At 37.7% G+C, this 27283-nt stretch overlaps 2 protein-coding genes and 1 long non-coding RNA gene across 6 annotated transcripts in view; 2 read left to right on the top strand and 1 right to left on the bottom strand.

Moving 5' to 3' along the window:
- Window positions 1–896: 896 nt before the first annotated feature.
- Window positions 897–25003, top strand: slc12a4 (solute carrier family 12 member 4). Of its 2 annotated transcripts, none has more exons than XM_007552199.2 (24): window positions 897–1135; window positions 10462–10559; window positions 10666–10797; window positions 11116–11262; window positions 12423–12477; window positions 13827–13957; window positions 14748–14989; window positions 15212–15426; window positions 16074–16238; window positions 16365–16463; window positions 16588–16645; window positions 16773–16947; window positions 17130–17248; window positions 17794–17892; window positions 17986–18105; window positions 18241–18345; window positions 19992–20160; window positions 20446–20641; window positions 21178–21347; window positions 21594–21725; window positions 22132–22239; window positions 22321–22508; window positions 22658–22791; window positions 22905–25003. In XM_007552199.2, the coding sequence occupies exons 1-24, from the start codon at window positions 1006–1008 to the stop codon at window positions 22994–22996; spliced, it is 3279 nt and encodes a 1092-aa protein (XP_007552261.1). In that variant the 5' UTR covers window positions 897–1005; the 3' UTR covers window positions 22997–25003. The 2 variants fall into 2 exon arrangements, with proteins under 2 accessions (XP_007552261.1, XP_016527030.1); XM_016671544.1 differs by lacking the exon at window positions 897–1135 and adding an exon at window positions 9242–9338.
- Window positions 18723–19116, top strand: LOC107836253 (uncharacterized). Its single transcript, XR_001662117.1, has 2 exons — window positions 18723–18880; window positions 18930–19116. It is a non-coding gene; the product is annotated as an uncharacterized LOC107836253 (long non-coding RNA).
- Window positions 25004–25552: 549 nt separating the features above from the next.
- Window positions 25553–27283, bottom strand: part of dpep2 (dipeptidase 2) — a 6495-nt gene continuing 4764 nt past the window's right edge. For 2 of the 3 annotated variants that reach the window (XM_016671545.1, XM_007552201.2), the window contains exons 10-11: window positions 26994–27129; window positions 25553–26323 (exon numbers count right to left, since the gene is read on the bottom strand). In XM_016671545.1, the coding sequence (XP_016527031.1) occupies window positions 26138–26323; window positions 26994–27129 (322 nt within the window). In that variant the 3' untranslated portion in view covers window positions 25553–26137. The remainder of the gene's footprint in view (window positions 26324–26993; window positions 27130–27283) is intronic. The other variant, XR_001662116.1, reaches the window with a different exon arrangement.

Raw genomic sequence — 27283 nt, forward strand, 5'->3', positions numbered from 1 at the left:
AGTCAAATAATCAAGTCTGCACTTTAGAGTTCCAGTCAAGTGGTTCTTCTTTTTTTTTCTGTAAAATAATCAAGTAAAATACAGACCATCTCCTTTCAAAAGTTTAACATTAGAAAATGGTTATTACAGAAAAAATTAAATGGAAAGACTTTTTAACTAAAAGAGCATAGCAGCAAGATTGGTAGCTGTCAGCTTACTAATAACAGTTTTTCTAAAGCATGCCCTTAATTGGCTATTTTAATGTTTACAGGCAAGCTCCTATTTTTGGAGAGACTGTGCATTACACTCTGTGTTTCAACAGCTCTGGACCATGACATTAAATAACATACAGCCAACATACAGTCTGTCTTATTTAGCACAGAATTTGGCAAATTTGTGTGAAGAAGCAGAATAGTCCTGAGTTCAAAGACTGCAATGACGTCTAATTGTTTACCTATTAAACATGGGCACCAGGAGTCGTTTGTTTTCTCTACTGAATAGCTGTCTAAATATTTTTTTAAAAAACTTTTAACCGTCATTCCTTGCTGCTACAATGCGTCAGCCTGTGTTTTGGGGAAAGAAAACAGAAAAATATCGTTTGTGAACCTTTGAGCAGACAGAGGCCAGCCTGTTTGCTGTCATTATGACACAGACATATGAAGGGGTCACTCTACACTATTTCTCTGATGAGTGCATTGTCCTGCATTACTCGGGAGTGAAAATGTATCCCTGACTTCTCAGAGCAAACCTGAACCTGAGTGCCATGTCACTCCTTCTGGTTGAAGGGGTTTATTTTAACATGCGCCTCTCCCCAGACCTCCAGAGCCGCTGAGCACAGACAAAAAAAAACAAAAAAAAAAACATCAGAGGCTGGCTCGGGGGCGGGGAGTATGATAATGCTCTTCAGAGGAAGTGAGCGCAGTGTAGTGGAATGTAGTTGCCATTAGTGGGAGTTGAAGTGCTGGCTAACAGTTAGCCACACTAAGTTAAGTTTGAGCTGAAGGCGCAAAGAAGAGGAATGAAAACATGCCTCACTTCACAGTCGTACCAGTAAAGGATCAGGCTCAGTCCAGCTATGACAGTTTGGAAGGGATTAACTGGGTTGATTACAGGGACACTGGACAGGACTGCCCTGACCATCAAGATGGTGCTGATGGTAAGTCTCATAACTTTTATAGTCTATTTTTAACCCAGATGGAAAGTCAGCTTGAAGATCTACCTTTATGTGTATACATTTTTACTTGCTCAAACCACAGCACAAGCAAGTCAATTCTTGTCTTAGGAGCTTTGTGAACATCTGGTTGAATGGTTACCATGGCAATAGTCTATGACTGGAAAATGTTTTTCTAAAATAATCAGCTCTGTTTTGCACAACTTACCTTAAGTTAAGTTGGAAAGAACATTTTTAATGTTCTGTTCTTCCTTTTTTCCCCACATAGTGCTGGACTTAAACAGAAATACAAGCCTATAGCTGTGACAAAGGAAAAACAAAAGTGATGAGAACTGTTGGGGAAAAAAAAAACACACACACATTGGGGGTGGGCCTGAAGTAGCTCTTCGCACAAAAGATGGGGCTTTCTTTGTGCCAGTAGAGGATCTCTTTTCACAAGAAAAGATTGGTTGCTCACAACACACGAGCAAATTTCTCCCTTCCTCACTTCTCTGCCTCTCTGCATGTCTCGGCTGTCATTCACTTAAATCGACCCAGAAGAAGCAGGGCCAGCACATAAGTTATTGACAACACATGAAAGACGAGGAGAAAGAAGTCCAGACGGTAACTTCTGGAGACGGTTATTTTACTTTGCTTCATTTTTTGTGTGAAAGCGGCGTCTGTTTATGTGGGCTGAAACCAGAGAAACCTCACTTTTTTTCTGTCTCTCTCCAAGTGAAAGACTCACAAAGGCGTGGCCTTTAAATAAGGCAACCAGCTACCCCAAGGATGGGCTGAGCACCAGCTGTCTCACTGACATGTAGCATAAAGTTGAAGTCATAGTAATGCGGATTTGGTTGTGAACTGCTTTCCACTGAAAACACAAAATGGAGCAGAAATGAAATTTGAAAAACCTAACTAGTCACATGTTTTTCTAAGCTTTTAATAAATATGTAGATTTGTTGATATGTGAGTATTTTAGCTGGTATTTGAATTCTAAGACCTTAGCATGTAAGGTCTTGTTGCTCCAGCTGTTGGCTTGCATATTCCTGGAATGCATGAAAGCCTCCCACTGCAAGCAGCACAGGGAGACAAGTGCCTTCTAGTCTGCCTGTGTAAAACATTGTAGTACACCACAAAATACGCAAACCTGAAGTCATAATACATTCTAACCGAGTTATGGGAAATTTCTTGCACTATTAGAGTCTCAAGAAATAATCTTAAGGCGACGTGTTTGTGTATTGCTTGAATTGAAACATGTTATTTACGCTTTCTATTTTTGTGGATGTTAACACAAACAGAACATCTGTTTGGAACTTGGAGTAGTTGTATGCATGATTACAATATTCACTTCTGACTTTTTCCTAAAAGTGTGAAAAAACGGGTGGGGATGTGGTCAGATGATTAAAATCAGCATAACGTAAGAGAACATACTGCATGAATCCCAACAGGAGTAGGCGGCTGACCGTGTTAGATGCTATGAGTCGATGTCCAGAGTGTGACGTGTGGAGGAAGTGACACAGTGCAGAGTCTGTTCCAGGCACTGAACTCAACTCTGTGAGCAAAGGGCAGTACCAACATTGTGGTTATTGCTCTGTCGAACTGCATCCCTTGAAATAGCACCAGGACTGGAAACTATTTGTTTTTGTTCTGGTCTTTCCTGCTACGTTGTCATGTGTAGAAAGCAGAGCACACATAAAGATGTGGGTAGCAGGCCGTAAAAAATGTTGTCACTTGTCTATAGTTAAGGTGGCAGAGATAGATGAACTGATTATCAAAACAGTTTTGCAGTAGCATTTATGTTTTAAAATGTCTGAGTAGAATAGTTAAAGCTTTGTTTTAATTCAAACAACTTTTTGAACTAAAAGTTTGTCCCTTGTCCTACACCATCATCATCTTCTATATGAAATTCACTGGTTAAGCATTTAAACATCTAATATCCTCAAAAGGACTCTTTATAAATATTACTGCAAATGAATATTATAGTAAAATGTTAGATTTTGGTCAACATATTTTGGGAGTATAAAAAAAAGACTCTTATAAAAGAACTCCTACAGTGAAGCTAATTAATTGATCAGTCATGTAGCTAATTCTGCAGGCAAACATCTCAGTCTAATTAAAAAATGAATAGCCTCCATAACATAATGGTAATTAATACACCACTTTAAGTTTCTTGTTTACGTAAGAACCTTAAAGTATAAGAAACTTGTTTGGTGAAAGTTTAGCAATGAGTCAGAGTACAGTAAAAGTTCCATATGATAGAATATAAAGCAGAAAAAAATATTAATTTTTCAGTTTTTAGTTCAATTAAGCCTTAATGTTCAGATTTGTAAACTAAAAGAAATAAAGTCTTTAAAATCTGATGGAATGAGTTTGAAATTTAATTTAAGTGACAAGTTTTCTATATGGTACATCTTCTTTCTTAGAAGATGTACCATCCATCCCTCCATCCCTCCATCCATTCCTCGATGGATGGTACATCTCAGAAGATGTACATCTCAGAAGATGTACCCATCCATCCCTCCATCCCTCCATCCATTCCTCGATGGATGGTACATCTCAGAAGATGTACATCTCAGAAGATGTACCATCCATCCCTCCATCCCTCCATCCATTCCTCGATGGATGGTACATCTCAGAAGATGTACCATCTTGCAGGGTACAACTTTCTCCCACAGTCTAAAAACATCCATGTTATGCTAACTGAATATTATGAATTGATTCATTGTCCCTAGCCATAAATTAGATGATTCATTTTGCACCTATTGTCACCTGGACAAAGCTGGCAGCCTTGTCTGACTGATGATTATTGATTTCTCCAATGCTTTTAACACAATTTAACCTGCTTAGCTGGGCAAATTGGCCTCCCGTGTCTTCCACACAAGAGGCCTGTGTGGAAGACACCGGCCTCCACAATTACTTGAATTAATGACTGCATGAAAAACAGAACACAATTTGTGGGACTAAAGGTTAGGAACAAAGGGGCACCTCAGGGTGATGTCCTTTCACCATTATCTTTCATTTTTTTTTGCCTTTTTTCCATCATGAGAGAAGTAGAAGTTGGAGTTGACTTTGCCTTTCTCCCATCTTCACTTAATGATTTATTTTTTTCTTTTTGTCTGAAGTTTAAATTGATGACATACTTGAAAATTCTGATACTTGGTCCATGTACATATTTTGTTTTGCTGATTATTCCTCAGAAATGTTGAATCTTTTTTTCCGTCACATCCAGTCAAGCATTCCTGTCCATTTCTATGAAAGTCGAGTTTTCCCAGGTTTTGGATGAGACTTTTGAACCTTAAAATTTGAGCTTCTCTTTTCTAGAACGTTCCCATCTCATCAGATCATCCCATTCATTATTTGTAAGTAACATGAAGATTGGTTTTGCAAATTACGTGTCAACATGTACCTACATTTTACGAAGGTATTTAAAGATGGACTGGCAGCCTCACTACTGAATTGGATGTTGGTTTTTGTAAACAACTATTTTTACTACTTGTCTAGATTTGAAGAAAAACTGTTTGTTCACATTTGCATTATTATTTTGTTTTTGTTATATTAGTTTGAGAATGTAGCTATGGACAGTGTAGAATCCAACTATAAGGTAAATGTTGCTTTATTCTGCCAATGAAATAAAAAGTAAAAACATTTTTAGTGTATTCCTCAAGTAAATTGTGCTGTTTGTGACAGGAGTATTCACAAATAAAATTCAAGTTAACCATAAAATCTTAAAACCCTGAACAATTTCCAAACACATTACATTTCCATGAACAGGCCACAATTTGTTTATCTGTTAGATCTACACACACTGACATCCTCATTTAGTTCATTTTTGTCTTTTTAGAAGTCTGTGCTGGAGCACCATGCTCGCCTTTCCGCCCACCTTCACCCCCTGAGGTGATCAGATGGAGCTGCCATCCCTTTTTCATCATTAGAGCACATCAAAGCTGATATGATTTGCTTTAAGGCACAGCAGGTTAGCGTTCCTCTGTTCAGCTTAGGTTTTACCCTGCATGAAACAGTGATTACAGCTAATATGGGTGTACTGCTGAAACAGAGTTATTTTGTTTTTTTGTTTTTTGCCAGAGGCTAAGGTTGGAAGAATACTAAAATCAATTCAAGAACAAAGCCATTTTTTTCATTTTTGTTTTGAATATTAATGTACTTAGAAAAAAAAACTGCTTGTACTTTTGCAGTGTGTGTTTGATAGTCTTAGATCTCTGTGTTGTTTTTTTCTAATGATTATAGATGTTTCGCTAAAATAAGGTTGATTTGATTGATTCATTCCAGACATGTCACAACCATTGCGTTGAGCATATCCATATTAACACTAGTATGAATCTGTGCATCTATTCATGTAAACATACATACACGTGCATACACACACACACACAGGAAAAAGAGAAAAAGAAATCCTTTTAAAATAAATTTAGATCAATCAATACATCTACTTTAACAGAATGCACAAATCTATAAAGTAAGTATGTACCCAAAGTGAACACCTGTATCCGCATATACAGACCTGCTTGCACACAACAATATATATAATACATAAATCCCATTTAACATGTCTGAGCAGGTCTTTAAAGAATTTCAACTCTTCAGCATGTTACATGTTTTTAAGTAAAAACATTGTGTACAGTGGCTATGTTTCTTCTCAAAAGTAATAAATCAATGAGAATGGTTGATAATTGTGCCTATATGTGTAATATTTTCCAAAATGTAATTAAATGAACCCACCCTTCCCAGATTTTGGACCGATGTCCTGATGGAGCAAACCTCACACTCTCTAAAAAATACACATAGCTGCATGCTTAAATGCCCCGTACCTTTTAACTATGTTTTCTCAGCCCAATGTCACCATCACATATTCCTTCTTAGTGTATCAAACACAGCAAATAAAGTGAACATGTAGCAGAATGAGAGCAAACAGATTTTTCTACCAGCCAGCCCTTTCTGCTCATTCTCTGTCTGCCACATTTATTTGTTCCCCTTTTAACTATTTATTTATTTGATTACATAAGAAACCTTTCTAACACTGAGATGTTTTGGAAGATCCCACCCTGAATATAAATGAGTTTAATCAGTTGTGGGTTGAGCACAAACATTAATTTGGATTTTCTAAATTTAAGTCTGATACCAGTATAATTTCTTTAAGGACCTTTTGCACGACTTTACGAGGCATTCAAATAAATGTATCTAGTACTTAATTTCTTTACTTGGAATTGACATAATTATGAATGTGTCGTGTCATTTACAATTTCCCTTAATCATAGCAAATGAGTGTTACATAAGTCTACTTGAGAGCTGTCTTTTCTTCAGGAACCTTTCAGCCCCAGCAAAGCGTGCTCACACACGTATGTGTGCACACTTACATAAATCTGCTTCTTCTGAGGGTGTGTAAGCATTACCATTCCACATGAAGTGTCCTGAGCTTTGACATTTTTGCCTCATGTTGTTAAAGTCTTAAATGCTGCACAAAGACAAGATTTAGCAAAGAGGATTCTTTTTCTTTAACTGTTAGAGCTTATGAAAATGATATTGTTTCCCAATCCACTTTAAGCAGTGCCAACAGATTACTGTAAGATGAAGTTGTAATGTTCTTTGGAAGTTGTTCACCTTGACCTTTGTAAAGCACTGTTACGTTATTAAATTGTTGTTAGGCCATAATATCTGCTGATTTTGTTCAAGACAATCAATAGGAATATAGTTGAAAGTCATTTTATGCAGTGTATGTAAACGTCTGGTTGGAACTGTAATGCACACAATAAGGGGTTGATTATATCTTTGAAAATAACTTTTCCATTGTTTGCAAGAGTTTACAAACAAAGTTTGTAAAAGTAATTTCCACTTTTTAGTGTTTAATCAACAAATGTCACACCTGAACAGAAAAGCTAGAGAGGTTATGGATTTAGGGTAACTTACCTCTTTGTTATTTTCTGAAAGTGCCTTGCAACATTTTTATCATCAAAAATCTCTATGTATTTGATTGGAACTGAAGATATGTGTTTTTATATGGTGTATGTTAGCTGGTTTCAGCTGTATGTTGGACCTTTTGGAACCAAAACCTTTTTTCTCATTTTAGAAACTTATATAAACTCCTAGCGTCTTGAACATTAAAGGACTTTGTAGTGCTCTAGTTGCTAGAATTATTTCTTGCCAAGCAACTTCCAATGGGGGATCAATAAAGTATATTCTATTCTATTCTATTCTATTCTATTCTATTCTATTCTATTCTATTCTATTCTATCAATCAATCAAATTTTATTTGTATACCACATTTCAGCAGTGAGGCATTTCAAGGTGCTTTACATAATTAAAGAAGAAATAAAAACAGTATGTGACATTAATTATGTCACATACTGTCACATTCTATTCTATTCTATAGCACAAACAGTAAACACAGGCTGTGGTGCCATGATTAAGTGAAAGAAATATGCATATTTCCCTTGAATTTTTTTAATCTTCTTCCCAGATGCTAGTATACATGCAAAGAAGCTATGATTAAATTCCCAGAAGGGGTTTGATCTCCTTGTTGGGGCTGTTAAGTATTTTGGGCAAGCTGTGTAAGACATGTAGACACATGTTGAGTAGAGGTTGTTGCTCTGTGCACAGAGCATATTTCCTATATGCATTCATAAAAGAGCACTTAATCTTTCCAATTAGACCTTTAGTGTGTTAGCTAGAGAACCCTGCTGCCTCCTTAGCCCATAAAACATAAGGCTGGTTGAGTATCGAACGTCATGTTTTGTAAAGCCGTGAATGGATAGGACGCTGAGGGTGTGGACACATTTTATTTCCTGTTCCCTTTTTTCTTTTCTCCTTTATTAATTTGCATCTGTTTCTGAACAGAAGAGAAAGATCATGCCACATCCTATTTTTGTCTACAACGCAATACCTTCAAACCACACTAGAGGGCACTATTTATCTGTGTTTGCAGAAGAGTATTTGTTTTCCTTCCATATTGAATGCAAAGACTAAAGTTCAATCTAAAAACAACAAAAAAATATTTCCTTTATGTAAGAGCTTTTTCCTTGTGAACTTTTATTTTTATTATGTATTCATCTCTGTTTGACAGCCATTAATAAAGTTAACTGCAACCTATTGCTGTCTGAAGTTACTCAGGTTGTAAATTTGATCATTTTTGTAATTTTAACTCAATAAAAAGTTTTGGTTTGTGAAGGTCTTGTAGAGGAGGAGAACATTAGTGAACACATAAAGTCAAACATATCAAATATAGCAGAAAATTCAGATGAAAAGAAGAAAGAGGGCTGCCAACATGATATCCAAAACTCTGCATATGTTAGACAGTTTAATCTGTTGTCTAAAAACAAAACGATTATAGGAAAATGACAAACCCACCAAAACATTTTACAGACAAGATAAGGCATCAATTGGAGAGGAAAACCTCTAGTAACTCTTGGGGATCTGCAGAGATCCAAAACTACGTATAAGTTGGAAGAACAAATTTTTAAACAAAAAGTCTTGCCTGTAAGGAAGAGCAGAAATACTGTTGGGAAAAAAAACAACAAAAAAACATAACATGTTACATTTACAGTTTGGCATAAGCAATCTATTCAACATGACAACAACTTGTATAAGAAGGTACTCTCATAGGATGATATTGTTTGCATGCATCTGTAAGAGTGTAGCCTGCATTTTATTATTGTGTTGTCAAGAGACAAATATGAAAAGAGGAGATAATGTTTCTGTTTCATGTAAACAATAAGTAACTCAACCTCATGGGAGTTGGTTGTTCTTTTACACAAAAAAACAGCTTTAAATCTCCGGTTTATGCCCTGTGACAAAATTGTAAGCTGTGTATCTGTCGTGGTGCGACTGTTTTTCTTTTGTTTTGTTTTGTTTAGTTTCTTGTAAACTTCCGTCAGACACATGTGTTGTTAATTGGAGCCATATAAATAAACTGAACTGAATGGAATGACTAAAGTGACGATGCACAACTATTTCTGTTCCTGCACATTCATGTGAATTAGAACACATCTCTACCCACCCTACTGCTCCCCACTGTCTGCACACCATGTGTTAGATCAAGCCTCTGAGTGAGTTTTCGCTATGGGTGACCGGGTGTCCTGGATAGAAATCGACAATTCCCCAGGCTAGAGCACAGAGTACTCTCCTGCACTCTGCATACACCACATAGCTATGCTTCCCCACAGCATTCTTGCCAGCAGTGGGACACAGAGCACAGGTGAGTGAGGACCGGCCTTGAAGGTCATGAGGCACAGTTGAGAATACTTGTTTTTTCCATTTCGTGCCCTCTCGGTAAGTTGGCCAGTTTTTAGTAGCAGGATTAATTCAGGCTTCAAGACGGAGCCTGTTGAAGTTTACATGCTCTAATAATTTAGAGGTTAGGTAATTTCTTGGTAATGAGGTGCATGCCTGTGAGTGTGAGTGTGTGTGTGGGTGAAGTTTGCCGTAATGCTTTGTGTACAATAATTGGCCCAGCAGTGGTGCTTATCTCTGTTTGATTCTTTCCTCAAAAGCAAAAATAAATGAAAGTGGAATCTAATTAGTTGCCTGTTTATCACCTGGACTTTCTGTGCTATTGGTCGTTATTTTCCATTTCGCTGTGTGAATTCTGTTTCTGCTACACGGACATTGTTAAGATCTTTCAATTAAAATGAACAGAGACAGTTAAAAGCTGGAAGAGAAGACTACAAAAAGAGATTTGTTTTCCATTTTTAATTACTAACCAAAGAAACCTGCTTGTGTTGTTTTAGCCTAATTTTTTTTCCATTTGGATTTTATCTCTGTAATGCCATTTTTTTCCCCCTAAATCTCAACAATGAAATTTCAGTAAGTGCAAGCTAAATGTTTTTTCTAATTGTTTGTGATTTAAAGACAAAGTTGTAAAGCCATCTTTTTGTTTTTGGAGCTCATGTTTTCAAAGCAAAATTGCCTAACTGATGTTTTTTGTTTTTTTAATTGTATGTCTGCCTTCAGACTGAAACAAACAAAATAGTTTAATAGCATCTGTCTTTTAGCATGCAAAAGCACACAGTACAGCTGTAGATAAAATATGAGACTTTTGCCCCATTAGAGATGCAGAATTTAGAATTTAAGAAATGTTGTAATCGTTGTTGTAATTTGATTGACTGGACTTTAAAATTTTAATTGATTATCATGTGAAGCTTCCTCTGTATTGAGTATCATGTCACATCAGTATTTGCGCAGAGTTTAAGCAACTAATCATGTTTTCTTTTTAACTGTTGCAGTATTTATGACAATAATTGTTGTTATACTTTGTTTTCCTCCTAACAAAATAACTTCTTTTCAGTCTAAAAGCTTAATTTTATCTTACACTCTGACAGGACATGGGAATCATAAAGAGGACAGCCCTTTCCTTAGCAGTGCTGACACCTCTGGCAGGAGGAACGACTTCTATGACAGAAACCTGGCATTATTTGAGGTCTGTTGCTTTGTCCCTGCAAGACATCCATTATTTAAACCATTATTTAAAGGGGAAAAAAATCTAATCTACCAGGAAATTAGCTTCAGACAATCTCTCATTCCAGGAAGAGCTTGACATCCGGCCGAAGGTTTCCTCTCTGCTCAGCCGCTTGGTCAACTACACTAATGTCACACAAGGAGCCAAGGAGCATGAAGAGGAAGAAAGTGCTGAGGCCTCACGGAGGAAGACCCCCAAGGTCAGGAGTCAGGAAGCAAGTTTTGTTTTTGTGTTATGTGTACAGGGAGAACTTTTAGGCTCTGAAACATTATCCTTTCTTGATGGCTCACTTTGTGCTTTCTCGTTCAAGTTATTAAGTTTTGTTGATGGATTGCTTATGAAACAGGGCAGTCTGCAGTTAGACAGGGTCAATGTAAGACCTAAATACACGCAGAGTGCTGATAACATGATTGAACGACCTTTAAAAAGTACATCAGTCAATATTAATGATCACTGCACTTGTTTCCTGTAATGTCATGCTCAACACAGCCTTCCCTCCTCTGTGTTTCCCTGCTAGTCCCCCAACATGGGAACTCTGATGGGCGTCTACCTGCCGTGTCTCCAAAACATCTTTGGGGTCATTCTCTTCCTTCGACTCACTTGGATTGTGGGAATGGCCGGCATCATACAGTCCCTTCTGATCGTCCTGATGTGCTGCTCATGTGTTAGTATGAACATGTGCAATGTCTACACACAGTTACCGTTACCTAGAAAGTTAACCACAACCAAACAAACTGAGAATAAGAATGTGGTCAAAGTTATGCATACAAACACAGACTTTGACTTTGGTTCCACTTTGATCTTAGTATACAGACATTTAAAATGCAAATTTATATATGGAAACTGAAAAAAAATATTTTTAAGCAAATGTGTATTTACAGTGTTATTACAAAATAATAGTGCAAGAATGAATGAGTGCAAATATGCCTATTATTGAAAAACACTTTGATAGTTAAATGTTTATCAGAAACAGTCTGTAGGAAGGAACTGTCTCTGTGACGTCATGTTTGTGTAAATAACAACCTTTAGCGTGAACCCAAAAGTAAAAGTAAAAACTGCTTTGTGTCCAACATGTTTGTGGTCTGCAGACCCTTAACTCTCTTTCCTCCCCTAAGACCTATAAAAGTCCTGGGTTATGGGGAAGATCACCTCTGATGTTCTCTTCTGCATTCTGGATTGTTGGTGTATTCTGGAGTTGTGCTATTTTGTGGCTCATCTAACTCAGGTGGTGAAAAACAAACACATGACAGACTGAATAACAGCAGTGTAGGAGATGAGTACAACCTAATGTTGCAGGTTGTACTTCTTTAAAGGAAGAAGTACAATCTCTATTGGGCCTATATGATGAGCATCTCAGGTATGGACTGACGGTGGGTCTTAGGAACCAGAAGCAATTCATGGTAGACACGTTATGTAAAAAAAAAGTTGAGGAGCGGACTGAAGGTGAATTCCCAGACATCCACTGTAATACCCATATTCTTGGACCATTGAGAAGTGGATATCCACCTCCTGTGTGTTCGCAGACTCATTAACCATCCAATGACAATGGTGTCATCAACTACTGAAGATTCATGAGTGCACTGAAGTGCAGTTATGTGTGTAAAGCAAACTGTTACTTTGACATTTCCTGTACTTTTTTGACCATCATCCTCACTCTCAGTCCATAGGACATAAATGTGTATTATGTTGGCCATTGCTGTCACCACTTTCATAAAAATGTGTTTTCAACTTTTACATTTGCCTTGAAAAGCTATCAGGGTTTGAAGTTACACCAAATTATGTTGAAATATGTTCTAATGTAACATTTTCTTCTTTCTCTTACAGACAATGCTAACAGCCATATCAATGAGCGCCATTGCTACTAATGGTGTTGTCCCAGGTAAAGTGTAGGACACAGACATTCCCAGTTTATTTATCTTCTTTTAAATGTTTTGACTCGTGGTCATAGTTTGGGGGGGCATAGACTTTTTTGGGGGCAAAATGAATGTACGTAGCTGAAAATAGACACCAACATCGGTAGCCTACAAGGTACTTGTTAAGCTTAAGGTTCTGTATTGATATTAGCTAGTCATCTTTTAGCTAACATTACCTGCATCCAACAGCTTTACTCAACTCAGTCGGTTAGTTTGGAGGGAAAAACTGTGAAAAGTTCTTTGCGTTTTGCTGGTTTGCTGCCGTGATTCTAACACAAACCTACGTAGCTCCGTACAGCAGCAGCAGGTCTCCTTCACAGGCGTAAACCCAGTGCGAGCGTCGTAGCGCTCATGTTGCGTTTAAAGGCGGCTCGGAAAAACAGGTTACAACATGTTAACAACGGATTAAACAGTTTTAACTGCTGATAAAAGTGACAGAGGACAGAGAGTTGGCCATTCTAAGGTAAAAACCCAGCGCATACAGTGTTCATGTTTTGTTTTGTTTTTTTTTTTCATCCAGACGGCTCCCCTAGGGGGCGCGCCCCACACAGTTTGGGAACCTCTGGTCTATGCCAATGCTTAGCATATTTTTCTCCTGCTGAAGTTTAAAGCAACAGCTTCTGTTCTCTCTCTCTCTCCAGTCAATAAACAAGAAACAAGTAAACAAATAATTTAAAAAACACCACATAATTTTTATAGTTTTGAGGGTTGTAGCTTAAGCCTTCAGTTATTGTCCTTGCATATAAAGTGAAGATAAAGTCAATGTAGCTAAGAATGGGAGATGAATAAATCTAAATGTCCTGACAGTATGTTACGAGGCATAAATTCTGTGAAAATATTGATCTCCTCCACCGGCTCCCTGAGCTACTGTTACCGTCTAAAGAAATGCACCACTCCGGATTTGTTCCTACCAAAAACAGCCGATCACAGCCAGGCCAGGAGGATTATTTTAGCAGGGTTAATCAATCTCATACACTCGCTGCTAAATGTGCTAATGCTGGAGAAACAACTTGCAGAAAAATAACACTTATCTGCAGTCATTGATGGACATGTTAATTAGCCTGAGCATTCATGACAGGCTGTGCTAGCTGCAGCTTAGCAGAAAGCAAAGTAGAGGAAGAAGCGATGATGAACAGCACCACATGGAGGGGAGACTGCCAAGTCCTGCCTCCTCTGATGTTGTGGTAAACTACTAAATGCCAGTTAAAATGTTTTTTGCATGTTCTGCTGCTTTAGGACAAAAGACTTTGTAACATCAAGATCAAGTAAAATATAAGGACTTTTGGAAACTGACCGTTGTTCTTCTCTTTCATAGCTGGAGGGGCATATTTCATGATCTCACGCTCACTTGGCCCTGAGTTTGGAGGAGCTGTGGGGCTCTGCTTCTACTTGGGCACCACCTTTGCCTCTGCAATGTACATTCTTGGAGCCATTGAAATCTTCTTGGTTAGTTTGTTACAATATATTTCCTCCATTATATTTTCACTAATGTTTCATACTAACTTGGGTGGGAAATTAGTAATAAAATGTCTTCCACCAGTCTCTGTCTACAAAAAAAGAAAAAAAAAAAGGTGGTAGAGAGTCCCTACCACTACACATAAATACAATTTAAAAATCCCATAATGGAAGGCTTCTATCAGGAGAGTGTTTGAAGCTGGCATCTATAATAGAAATGACTTCATTTTGGGAAGAGATTGATAAAAAGGCTACTTTTTAAAGCATTAACATAAGTTAGTTAGTGGGCAGAGAGTGGTTTGCTGCTAGCGTGTAGAAATGCATGCTGTTTGTTTACTTCCCTGGAAGTTAATGCCAAGAAGTTAAAATTGTTGCCATATGCTTCCTCGTGCTAAATGCTGCCGGAACTCCTGGATATATGGGGGAATTCCCTGGATGTGCATGTTTGTTTTCACAAACATCCAACAAGTGATCTGATGTATCAGGATAACTAGTTGTGCAAAGGGTCATATCGCTCATTCCCAAAAAATATGGAGCAAATATTGCAGAATTTTATATGCTTGAATGAAGGTGATTTGTGAGTTTTGTATTGAATAATAATTGTTAACACATACTTACACCTGTTGCTGGTGGTGCATTTTTTTTTTTTTTTGGAGTGGGAAAAAGTTAGAATTTAAAAGATACTGTGTAGTGATTTATTTTTGTCTGCTTCATACTGTTAATTTTTACAAATCTTGTGTAAGCTGTGCGTATTAACCTATCTGCTGCTATTTTGTTTCAGAAATATCTGGTTCCTCAGGCAGCTATTTTTCACTCCACCGATCACCTTGGCCGTGACAGTGCCCTGCTAAACAACATGCGAGTGTATGGAACGCTGTGCCTCAGTCTCATGGCTGTGGTGGTTTTTGTGGGGGTCAAATATGTCAATAAGTTGGCCTCCCTTTTCCTGGCTTGTGTTATTATCTCAATTATCTCCATCTATGCTGGGGCAATAAAATCCATGACGCATCCACCAAAATTCCCGTAAGTGCTGTGAAAACAGATATGTATGAGAAGAAAGCTGAGAGATTTGTTAAGCGATTTAACATTTGTTTAACATCATGAGAAAAGCAAGTGTGTTTCTTGCACTTTTCCACATGAAAACCATGAAATAGAATAACCATTTTAGGTCTTTTAGTGTCAGTATTGTTCCCTTCTTTTTTTAAATGTGTAAGTAATTATCCTCTGTGTATTCTCTTGCTGCAGGATATGCATGTTGGGCAACAGGACTTTGGTGAGAGATGGCTTTGATGTATGTGCTAAAACTGAGGTGAAGGGGAACATTACAGAGCCCAGTCAACTGTGGAATCGGTTCTGCGTTGGTGGGAACTTGAGCAGTGCTCAGTGTGATGACTATTTCATCCAGAACAACGTGACAGAGATACAGGGCATCCCTGGACTGGGCAGTGGGATTATCAGAGGTAAATCCAACATGCGACTGAGGCATATGTGGAGTTGCTGCTTTGAAGTAGCCCAGTTAGTATTCCACTTAGAAATTTTGGTTTGGACAAATAAACCATCTGTACATTCACACGTCAAGAATGGTGTTCCTCATGGTTCTGGACTTGGATGCGTTGTTTTCATTCTTCATCTGAATCCTCAGGGAAATAGGATAGGAAAAAATAGTAGTATTGTGATCTGATTCTATCTGGATGTCTAGATAACTCCTCTTTGTTCCTGGGGTTGATAACATTCTTCTTCTACCAAAACCAATTGTAAAACATACTGTTTTGAAAAAGAATTGATTTAGCTTATTGAGCATTGTACAGTTTCATTTTTAAAATATTTTATATTTTGTTTGGACATGCTCTTTATTTGTTTTATTTTTTCCATTATTACATGAATTGTTGAACTGTTTGCTTGTGTTCTTGAATTTTGTTGTGTTGTAAAGCATTTTGAAATATATAATTGCAACTGAGTTTAGTTGTTTTCTATATTAAGTGCAATCTAATTTGAAGATCTAACCATGATATAATTTTTTACATTTTCTGCTGTATAAAGATATAGACTTTATGTGTTAATCTAATGTGACACGATTTTTCCCTAAAATATATTTTTGCTGTGATAGAAAACATGTGGAGCAACTACTTACAGAAGGGCGAGATCTTGGAAAAGGCCGGGCTGCGGTCAGTGGATGCTCATAGTCCGTTAGAGAACTTTGTCAACTACGTGTCAGCAGACATTGCTACATCCTTTACACTTTTGGTGGGGATCTTTTTCCCATCTGCCACGGGTAAGACACACTATTTTCTTGTTTACAGAGTTCACTGAGAAGACACAGAAGTGTTGGTATCAGCCGTTAGGCGGCATTTTGTAGCATGTTTTAAATGTCCTAAGGTTACATGTTCTTGTTCTGCAGGTATCATGGCAGGCTCCAACAGATCCGGTGATCTCAGGGACGCTCAGAAGTCCATTCCCGTGGGAACAATTTTAGCCATTACGACTACTTCTCTTGTTTGTATCCTTTAGGTTATCAGACACTTGACGATGTTTACTCTTAAGGAGAATGTGAAAGCTGACTTGATAAAGTTGTAAAAAGACTTGTGCCACTACACTTTACACTCCTTGATCATGTTGTTTAGATTTAAGTTCTGTGGTCCTGTTTGGGTCCTGTATAGAAGGAGTAGTCCTGAGGGACAAGTAAGTTTATTTAATCTCCTATAGTTTCAGTGCCATATGTGATTGCTTACAATTAAATAGGAAAATAGAAACAGCAGAAATGGCCGGCTCATTATTGGCAATCATACTCAAATCTGCTTCCTTGCAGATTTGGAAATGCTGTAAAACAGAACCTTGTTGTTGGTATTCTCTCCTGGCCATCTCCGTGGGTTATTGTCATTGGCTCTTTCTTCTCTACTGTTGGAGCGGGCCTGCAGTCCCTCACTGGTGCGCCACGGCTTTTACAAGCTATCGCCAAGGACAACATTATTCCCTTCCTTAGGGTGCGGAAAATTATTCACTTCCTATTTCTTCTAAAAAAAAACTCTCCCAATGTCTGTCAGTGTTTTAAGAGACAAATATTTGCATTGGGAAAAGCTTATCTGTAAATGTATTTGAATATGTTAAATAACTAAACAAGAAGAGATTTGCATTACTGCATGTAAATGTGTTGACTTTTGCCTAGGTGTTCGGCCATGGAAAGGCTAATGGAGAGCCAACGTGGGCTCTGCTGCTAACTGGCCTTATAGCTGAGCTGGGGATACTAATTGCCTCGCTGGACATGGTCGCTCCCATCCTGTCCATGTAAGCAAACATGAAACGTTTGACTGATTCCCCATAAACAAACCCCTCATCAGTCACATTTTTCTATATTTTTAACCAGGTACAGCTACTCAGTGAATAAGAAAATAATCAAAAACTTTGTTTTATTATTTTTATGTTCTAAAGTTAATACACACAGTAATACATTTAGTTAGGTAACTCCGTCCATCTCTGCCACTGTGACTTGTGCAGCAAATTTCTCAGTAAGTGTTATGATGACATAGTACACACACAAAAGATGTTAAGCCTAATATAAAGTTACGGAAAGGCCTTTGTTGCACCATATGCAAGCAAGAGGCTGTCTTCACAGTTGTCCTTGACACCATCCTCAAAGAGGTTTAGTCACAAATAGCTTTACTGAAGAATGTAGCTATTCCTAAAGGGCTACATGCATTCATATTAATCCAACACTGAATGGAAGAAAATGTAAAATACATTAATTTTCAACTATATCCCAATGTATTAAGACACACCAGTGAATTACTTCATTTAAATGTTTGTTTTGACAATGTTTAATTTTTCTCCAGGTTCTTCTTGATGTGCTACCTCTTTGTAAACTTGGCTTGTGCAGTGCAAACTCTCCTACGGACACCCAACTGGAGGCCAAGATTCAAATATTACCACTGGTTAGTTTATTTAGCAATGTTTTGATCTTTGCAACAATCAAAGCAGTGAAGGATACCCATTATAATGTAACCAAATATGTATTGCCCCTGCAGGGCGTTATCGTTCCTTGGTATGAGTATGTGTCTGGCTCTCATGTTCATATCCTCCTGGTACTATGCCATAGTGGCCATGGGCATTGCAGGGATGATCTACAAATACATTGAATACCAAGGGTATGTAAAAAGTGTTATACTAAATTGAATTCTTACAATGGTTGTTTTTTCTGTTTGACTGCAAAATATCTCTAGCTGACAAGAACTTATTTCCTCAATCTTTTTTTTTGTATTTCAATTACTAAATAAAATTAGGGCAGAGAAGGAGTGGGGAGATGGAATAAGAGGACTGTCTCTCAGTGGTGCACGTTATGCCCTGCTGAGGCTGGAAGCTGGACCTCCCCACACCAAGAACTGGAGGTATTATCACAACAGCAGGAGAGAACAGAAGTGATTCATCATTAGAAACTGACAACTTCATGATATTTATATAAAAAAGAAGTACCTGTATGTCCTAGTGAAATAGTCTGCTAAGTTTGTGTTCAGATTCTGGGAAACTACAAGCATCAGTTTTATTGCTGTGCTTTTTGTTTTGCCCGTCTGTCTATTTTAAGTATGTAGGAAAGTGTTAGTAGGAACTCAGATGCATGCCCAAATAACAATTGGTTTTTCAAACAAGTTGCCACCCACAAGAACAGCTTTATAAAAGCTCTCTCTAATTTTTGACCACAACATGTGCCAGTAAACTGTGGATCAATGAGAAGAGCTGCCATTTTGCAATCAGACATTTATGAGTTTTCTTCCAGCTTCCTTCTTGAAGTGCTCATGGGCACAGCCCTATATTCAATTAACTACCAATGTGTGTGCCAGTATATGAATGTATGTTTTGAGTGCAGCTAGAAAAAGAGCATTTAAAACCGCCGTTTGTAGAGAAAGTGCCATATAGGTTTGGTTTGTCTATGCAAAAATTCAAGGGAAATGGAATGATAAAAGCATATTTGCAGAACAGCTTCACTCAGAAAATTTACATCCCATCTCACAATAACCTCACAGAAGCAGTTCTCTCCCACAAGCAACACAACAGTCAAATTTTTTCCTAGCATGTTTAAAAGCAAAAAAAAAGGGACGGAAAATGTGAATTCATGCAACCCAGCACTTGTTTTTTGAATCTGTGAAAATCTCATGACCTTGTCAAAAGGTGAGATTCTTCTAAGTAAGATTTTCAGTGTGGTTTGGACTCTATGGCTACTCCTGCTCACCGGCCTTGTTTGTGGTGTTCATGGACAGGATCTCAAGGTGTAAGTCAGAGAGGAGGCCTTTGATCTTCAGTGTGAAGTGGCACAATTTGCAGCCAAGTCTGAAGTGGCCAAGACTCCAATAAGCTCCTCCAGGTCTGAGGAAATGGTTCTCCACCTGAAAAGGGTGGACTGTTTCCTTCAGGTCACAGGTCATTCTTCATCTTAAGTGGAGGGATTCAAAGTATCTCGGTACTTTGAGTGGTGGTAGGATGAAGTGGAGATGAATAGAAGCTTCAGGGCTTCATCTATAGCACTGCTCCTCTCTGTTGTGGTGAAGAAAGAGTGAAATGATAAAGCCAAAGCTTTCAATTTACTGGCCTATCTGCAGTCCAGCCACAGAAAGGACATCATCCCAGGTACCAAACGGCTGAAATGAGCTCCCGTTTTACAGTTGCTCTATCATCCAGAGAAGTCTGGAGTACAGCTGTTGCTGCTTCACATTAAAAAGAATTGAAGTGGTTCAGGCATAGGATCAGAATACCTCCTCTGCATCTTAGTTTGGAAACATGCTAGATTCAACCCAATATGTAGAAATACCTATGTTGAAATCAGTCTGTCATGTAAATCGTTTATAAGCATGTTGAATAACAACTTATCACCTAAAACCTGTGGTTCAGTAATCCAGACTGATTAACAAGCTTTCAATATGTTGTCTCTCTCATAGCAGCGATTGGCTAATCGCATTAAAATTAACAATTTGTAATTGTGTCCAGTGGGGATGATATTGGTAAGTTGATTCATCAACTGTGAGTGATTTGTGCTCTCCAGGCCACAGTTACTGGTTCTGTTGAAGCTAGATGAGGATCTCCATGTGAAATATCCACGAATGCTCACCTTCGCCTCCCAGTTAAAGGCAGGAAAGGGCCTGACCATCGTTGGCTCTGTCATCCAGGGAAACTTTTTGGACAGCTATGGGGAAATGCAAGCAGCTGAACAGGTAAAAGGTGGAAACGTTTCTGGATTGTATGTCACAGTGGAGAAGTTAACATTTTCTGGTATGTTCATAGGATGTTTTTTTTGTTTCTGTATAGATAGTTTAATTATTCTTATATTGTTTATAATTATAACCATGTATCCCAATGCAAGTCATTAATCACCTCAAATTACTGTTTTTGGTTAGATTTTTTTTTTAAATGTTACTTTTGAAAGATTTGAGCTTGGATATCAATTAGCAATGGCTAAAATGAGCTAAAATTGAATATAAGTGCAACTGTCCTCCTAGGCCATTAAGAACATGATGGAGATTGAGCGGGTCAAAGGTTTCTGTCAAGTTGTTGTGGCAACTAAGGTACGAGAAGGCATAGCCCACCTGATCCAGTCCTGTGGTCTGGGTGGGATGAAACACAACACCGTGGTGATGGGTTGGCCATATGGCTGGAGACAGAGCGAAGACCCTCGAGCCTGGAAAACCTTTATCAGTAAGAGTATTCCCACAGCTTAGCAGTCCAATCTGCAAAACACTATGCTCCTTCTTCAGCATGTTAATGCCTTGAACAAAAAATTTTTTGTTGTTTTTTTTATTTATTTTATCCACTGTAAGCAATTTTGTGGAGCTTTTAGCTTGGTCTTATTGGCAGTGTTATAATGAGAACCAACACTGATTTGGGTATTTTTATTTTTCTGAAGTCATTAAAAAGTATTTTTTTTCATCCCATATATATATATAAATTAGTAGACAAAAAAGTCTTCTCCACCAAAGCTAAAGAGAAACAAAATTTTAGAAATTATGTAGAGCAGAGTTTTCCAACAGTATGGGTGTTCAGTTTTCAGTCAGTATAACATTCCTTTCATTTTCCTAATTTAATCTACCACACTAAATTGTGATGCATTTCAGCACTTCCATGATAAAATGTGGTGTGCGGAGAGACTCTGCAGAGACTGTATTGCCCTATGTGCGGTAATGGTAATGACATATGTAAATATCACAGCCTGTGTGTTGCCTTCTCTGCCCCAGACACAGTCCGCTGCACAACAGCTGCCCACCTGGCCCTGATGGTCCCCAAAAATGTCTCATTTTATCCAAGCAACCATGAACGCTTCACAGATGGGAACATTGATGTGTGGTGGATTGTTCATGACGGAGGAATGCTGATGCTGCTGCCTTTCCTGCTCAAACAGCACAAGGTCAATGAACAACACTTCCTATTCGCTTAGTTAACTATTTAACAGTAGTTTTATGGGGAGATTTTTTTCAATGCTCACAAACCATCTTCATTTTGTGTGTGTGACATACAGTATAGGTGATAAGCATCTTTCAAATTCTGATTTTAAATTGAGTTTTAATGCCAGCTTTTTGGCAAATTATTTCAGCGCGTAAAACCAGCTTTCACAATAATGCGCCGAAAAGATCACAAGACTTTTGCATTTTAGGTGTGGAGAAAATGCAAGATGCGCATCTTCACTGTGGCCCAGATGGACGACAACAGCATCCAGATGAAGAAAGACCTGGCCACATTCCTGTACCAGCTGAGAATAGAGGCAGAGGTGGAGGTGGTGGAGATGGTGAGGGCTCCTCTCACACAGTAACTAATTACTGGTAGAAAATAGTCCAATGAAATACATTTTATGATACCGCCAAACAGGACGTTAGATCACCTTGGTGCAACAAAGCAGATATGTTTCAGACTAACACAGAGTGGTTGCTTTCAGCAAGATAAGAAAAAACATGGATCATAAACAAAATAAAATGACTTAAACATGCAAATGCAATTCCACAGAGGAAAAAAAAAACTTGTAGCCATATATCTGAAAACAGCTACAGAAAACACATTTTGTGGGAACCTTGAGTCTGTCATTGTTTGATGCAGTTTATGCAGTTTTCACATCTTCCACACCAAAAAATATGGAAAAATATAAACATTATGTTTCATCTGCATTACCAACTCATGTTTCTTAAATGGGATTTCAGCACGACAGTGACATCTCAGCTTACACTTACGAAAGAACACTAATGATGGAGCAGAGGTCCCAGATGTTACGGCAAATGAGGCTATCCAGTGCAGAAAGACAAAGAGAGGTATGTTGGGACTGAAAGAGAGAGATATATCCCTCTTCTAGAATTTGTTTCATATTTTTAACATTCTCGTGGAACCTACAGGCCCAGCTGGTTAAAGACAGACACTCACTGGTGCGTATGGGGAGTCTGTACTCCGACGAAGAGGAGGATGTGATGGAGGTTCCTCCAGAGAAAGTCCATATGACCTGGACCAAAGAGAAGTGTGAGGCAGAAAGGCGAAACCGAAACAATGCTCCTGAGAACTTCAGAGAACTCATGAGCCTCAAACCGTGAGCCATTTGTTTTTTCAAACATCTCTGGACATTTTATAATGACTAATTACACTTTTTTTTGTTCTTTTTACTATTTGTGTGCTGATTTTAATTATCTCAACATTTTTACTGTAGCACTAATAAAACTCTCCCTTGCTGCTTTTTAGGGATCAGTCCAATGTGCGCCGCATGCATACAGCTGTGAAGCTTAATGAAGTAATAGTTAACAGGTCTCACGATGCCCGATTAGTGCTGCTCAACATGCCAGGCCCACCGCGCAATACAGATGGAGACGAAAACTGTATCCTTTGCCATTCCTATCAACAACAACAACAACACATGAGGCCTCAGTAATAACCAGGGGTGTGAAAATCCTATATGCTTTTGTTGTTAACTCCTTAATCTACTGCTCAGATATGGAGTTTCTGGAGGTGCTAACCGAGGGTTTGGAAAGAGTCATGTTGGTGAGAGGAGGAGGGCGAGAGGTCATCACTATCTACTCATAACCAGCTAGGACGGTTGTTATGGGCAGTGACATACAAATACATTCCAACATGGGACAGAAAGAGACACATGCTTTGCTTTTAAGCTTTGAGATGAGGGTTAGGCACAGAGAGGGGGGTGAGTTAAACTTTTGGGAGCAAAAGAGGTTGATTCTATTCTTGTAGAATATTTATAAATGCTGGAACCTGTCATCCTGTTCTTTCATTACGAATGAAAACAGTCATTAGTTTCCTTAGAATTCACTTTCAGTTGACAAACCATCATTTGCGTGGGCTGTAGCTCAAATTCTTGTTTGATCTACAGCGTCTTGTCATGAACCTGTATTTTGCTTTTTGGCCTGCAAGTCAAACAGAAACAAGAGTTGCCAGATCTCCTGTCAGAGCTTGTTGTAGCAACATTTGTCTACTAGACAAAAACTACCCCATGAAGCTATAAAAATCTCGATCTGTAGTCTTTCACATCAATAAATTCCTTCTCACAGACAAATACATATTAAGAACATATAAGGATGCACAATTTTACACCTTCAGAGGGGTAATATGACTTCAATCTATTCATCTTTTAAATGATGACGCACATACACAAGCATATGGTTACTTTATTGTTCCGATTGGAGAAGCTTTAAAATAATAAAAATGTTCTGAGGCCAATCATTATTTGCAGTAAAACGGTTCATTCTGCTTGCTTGATGAAGGCCAGGCACATCCTAAGTTACCTGAAATCAGCCTGGGTTCCAGTGTCACTGCGGGGGGAAATAAAGATGGCACACTGTGTTTGTAAGACTGAGGTAATATTACAGTCATGCTGCTGCAACATTATAGAGCCTAAAACTTTATCATGCACCCAAATTCACACCGGATGCTCTTTCTGCAATGAGACAACTAGTGGAGGTTTAAAGGTTCACGTAAGTGTGGTTATAGAAACACTAAAAAACACCAAAATGTATCTGCACTGCACTGAATTCCTTCAAAAGTAGTTTGTTACATCTGAACAGCTACCAAAACAAATCTGCTTTCCAGTAACATCATATTGGATGTTGTTCCCACAATCCATACCAGCAATACTGCCAGGAATAAGGTGGATAATATGAATACTAAATTAGATCGGCAGAAGATCTTTCAGTAAATTGTTTTCTTAAAGGGCACTGCCGCCTCCAGGCAACCCAATCATGGTTAGATGACGTAATAAAAAATGGAGAAAAGTAATTTTTTACATGACTGAGGGTTTATAATTATTTGGAAAGCCTTAGAATAAAATTCTAAATCTGTGTTTGAGTCTTAATATCTGTTTCACTTTAAGATGGGAGTCAGTGCAGAAGAACAACAGCTAGAAAAGCTAGCAGCAAAAACTTAAAAGTATTTTCTTTTGAAAGAATATTCTTATTTATTCTTTTCAAGAATAGAAGTATTTATATTATTTATTTTCTGAATATTTCCCCTCTATCACTACAGATACACTTTCTGAGACATCGCCTGATTTTGACTATAGACAAGTTTTTAAGAAATATGATTCATCTATTTGCAGTTATATTTTTGCTGTTGAATAGAAAACATAAAAAGCTACCTGTCAATGTTTTATGAATGTTTTTATTTAGCAGATTTGGAAACTAATGATAAGAAGTGTGGCTTAAGTTAAAGATTATTATTTTCAAGAGTTGGTGTAATAGGTTTTCATTGTATTTATATTACAATTTCTGTTTTGCTTTATATACAACAAACCAACATGTTGTTCCTGTTTCACAGCAAGTATAGTCCAAAATATTTCAGTTCATTACAAACGAGATACTCAAAGAAGCTTAGGTGTGATATGAAGAAAAACATGTAATAAAATGATCATAACTGATAACAAAATAACCTAAAATTAGAAAATAACTTTTGGGATACTCAGTTATTCTCAGAAACACAACTTTGCTTATTTAAAGAGTTTCTCTAACAATAATCTTTTTGTTTTCTGCTATATGCACAACAGAACTGTTAATTCAATGATAAATAAACATTTGTATTAAAGAAGTCTTAGTTTGTTTCTTCTTTTCCAATTCTCAAAATATATATATTTTTTTATAAAGCACACAAAGAGAGAGCTTGGTGTATTCTTTTGGGTAAATCGGGATTGTATGGATGTATGAATGCATGTGTGTGTGCTACCTGGACCTATGAAAATGTAGCTAAGGTTATATAAAGGTAGATATAATCACTATAATTAATCTTACCAATGGATCTTTTCATCTGTTGATTCAAGTCCTGCCACAGCGACTACTCCGATTATTTGGTTTAATTCCTATATTTAAAGGAGCCGTGTAAGCTGTAAATGATCTGCTTTGATTTCACCTGACAACTTTCCCACTGGTCAACAACATTAATTAAGTCAGAAGCTCCATTTTAAACTTTTTATTTTTTTCTATACTGATTCTGAACTGCATACATCAGCAACAAAATATATGTTCTTATAAATACATTCATACATTGGTTACTAAAGTGTATCCTATATAGCAGAATTTTAACAAATACAGGTAAGAAGTAGGGATGCACTGACAGCAATTCTTTGGCAGATCACCAATCTTAAAAAAGACTGATGTGACTATTTACATTTTTTGCAGATTCCCTTTTTTTTTCTTTATAAATGGTACTGTTGCCAAAGTTTCCAATGACTACATTTGTCACAAGTTACTTTTATGAAGAGAAAATCAATACAGAGGACTGTATTAGTATTAGTATTAGTATTTGGTTGACTATTGTTAACCAAATACCTGCAGATGTGACCTGGTGAGTGGATCTGTCAGTCAACCCTCTTGCACAGCAGAGCAAAAGAGGTCAGTGACTGATTTTCAGACCTTTACAGAGGTAGATAAGATTGGTGGTTACGATCAGTTTCACCCGAAAGTATTAGTCGATCGTCGATCACCCAAAATTATGGTATTCAGGCTGATCAATCAGTGCACCCCTAGTAAAAGATAATTGTAAAAAAATGTGAATAACTACTGTAACTATATGCTATAAGCATAGGTACATATGTACCTACGAAATATGAGTGTATAATGGACATCTGCACTCATATGAACATTAGACATGTGATTGGACATATGCACTCATCCTTCAAATACATAATATAAAGCTGAACTAAAGAAAAGGACAAAATTTAGTCAGTCAAGGAAAGAAGTAAAAAAGCAGTGCTAAGGCCAGGAATAATAAATTATGTCCTTTTGCTTTTAAGGATGGGCTCTGGTTGGAGGGAATTATAGGTTGTTTGAGTTCCAATCTACATTTGTTCGCCACCTCTGTTAGAGGTATCTCTTCTTCACTTGGCTTCTTCCAGCTTAGCTCATTGCGAACCTAAAAGACAGAGTAGAAAACAAGTAGAAAATAAATAGTGCACAAATGAATATGAAAACCCTAAAGACTTGGAGCACATTGGATTATCAGATAACTCATCAAAAACAGAACTAGAAACATGCAAAAGATTTGTAAATAATATTAAAAAGTATTTGACTGGGGCAAATAATGTGTTTTCACTGATTGCTGAGACATGACGTTTTGCTCACCTAAGAGAAACTGTTTCATTTAGGAGAGTATTTCCAGAAAGAACGATAAAGAAAAGCATCAAACTGGCAGATTTCGAAAACTAGTTCAATACTTTGGTATGTGATGACAAAACTATAAAATTAGGACAGTTAGTTTTACAGGAATGACTGCTCAGCATTCAGAAGCATAGCTTTCCGACTGTTCAGAGAGGCATACCGTTTTCCTTCACTGTACTGAACTGTTCTCAGCTGGGTTCAGATCAGCTGAGGAAGGAGTCATGTCATAAATTGGAATGGTCTGTGATCATTCTCGAATATCCCTCTACTATAATTAAATACATAATGTATTCAACTTTATCCAGCTTGGAGTTAGAAAAATAACCCTAATAATGTATGTTCAAAATACTTACATGACTAATAATTGTGTACACAGTGTATAGTGGGATTCCTTAGTTAGGAAGTGAGTTATTTTCACAGCTTACCTTCTCAACTTCCTCAAACACTCGCAGGAAATTATTTCTAAGGACATCAGCCAAGTCCTCCTCTGTCCAGTTCCTCTTCAGGAGCTCCTGGACTATTACAGGATACTTTGAGACATCTTCTAATCCCACAGGAAAGCTGTAAATGAAACACATATGAGTAAATGATCACTATTCTTCCAACAGAAATTAAAACAAAAGGGTGGATGGAAGGAGAAAAGGATGGAAGGACAGATGGATGGATGGATGGATGGATGGATGGATGGATGGATGGATGGATGGATGGATGGATG

The sequence above is a fragment of the Poecilia formosa genome, unplaced genomic scaffold, assembly GCF_000485575.1.
Source record: "Poecilia formosa unplaced genomic scaffold, Poecilia_formosa-5.1.2 Scaffold46, whole genome shotgun sequence".
Classification (NCBI taxonomy): domain Eukaryota; kingdom Metazoa; phylum Chordata; class Actinopteri; order Cyprinodontiformes; family Poeciliidae; genus Poecilia; species Poecilia formosa.

Excerpts from the sequence above, each read along its gene's own strand:
- slc12a4 (XM_007552199.2), top strand. The coding sequence starts at position 1,006 with ATGCCTCACTTCACAGTCGTACCAGTAAAGGATCAGGCTCAGTCCAGC. Across the intron at positions 18,106-18,240 it reads AAATACATTGAATACCAAGG|GGCAGAGAAGGAGTGGGGAG; the intron begins GTATGTAAAAAG and ends AAATAAAATTAG. Across the intron at positions 18,346-19,991 it reads CCCCACACCAAGAACTGGAG|GCCACAGTTACTGGTTCTGT; the intron begins GTATTATCACAA and ends TGTGCTCTCCAG.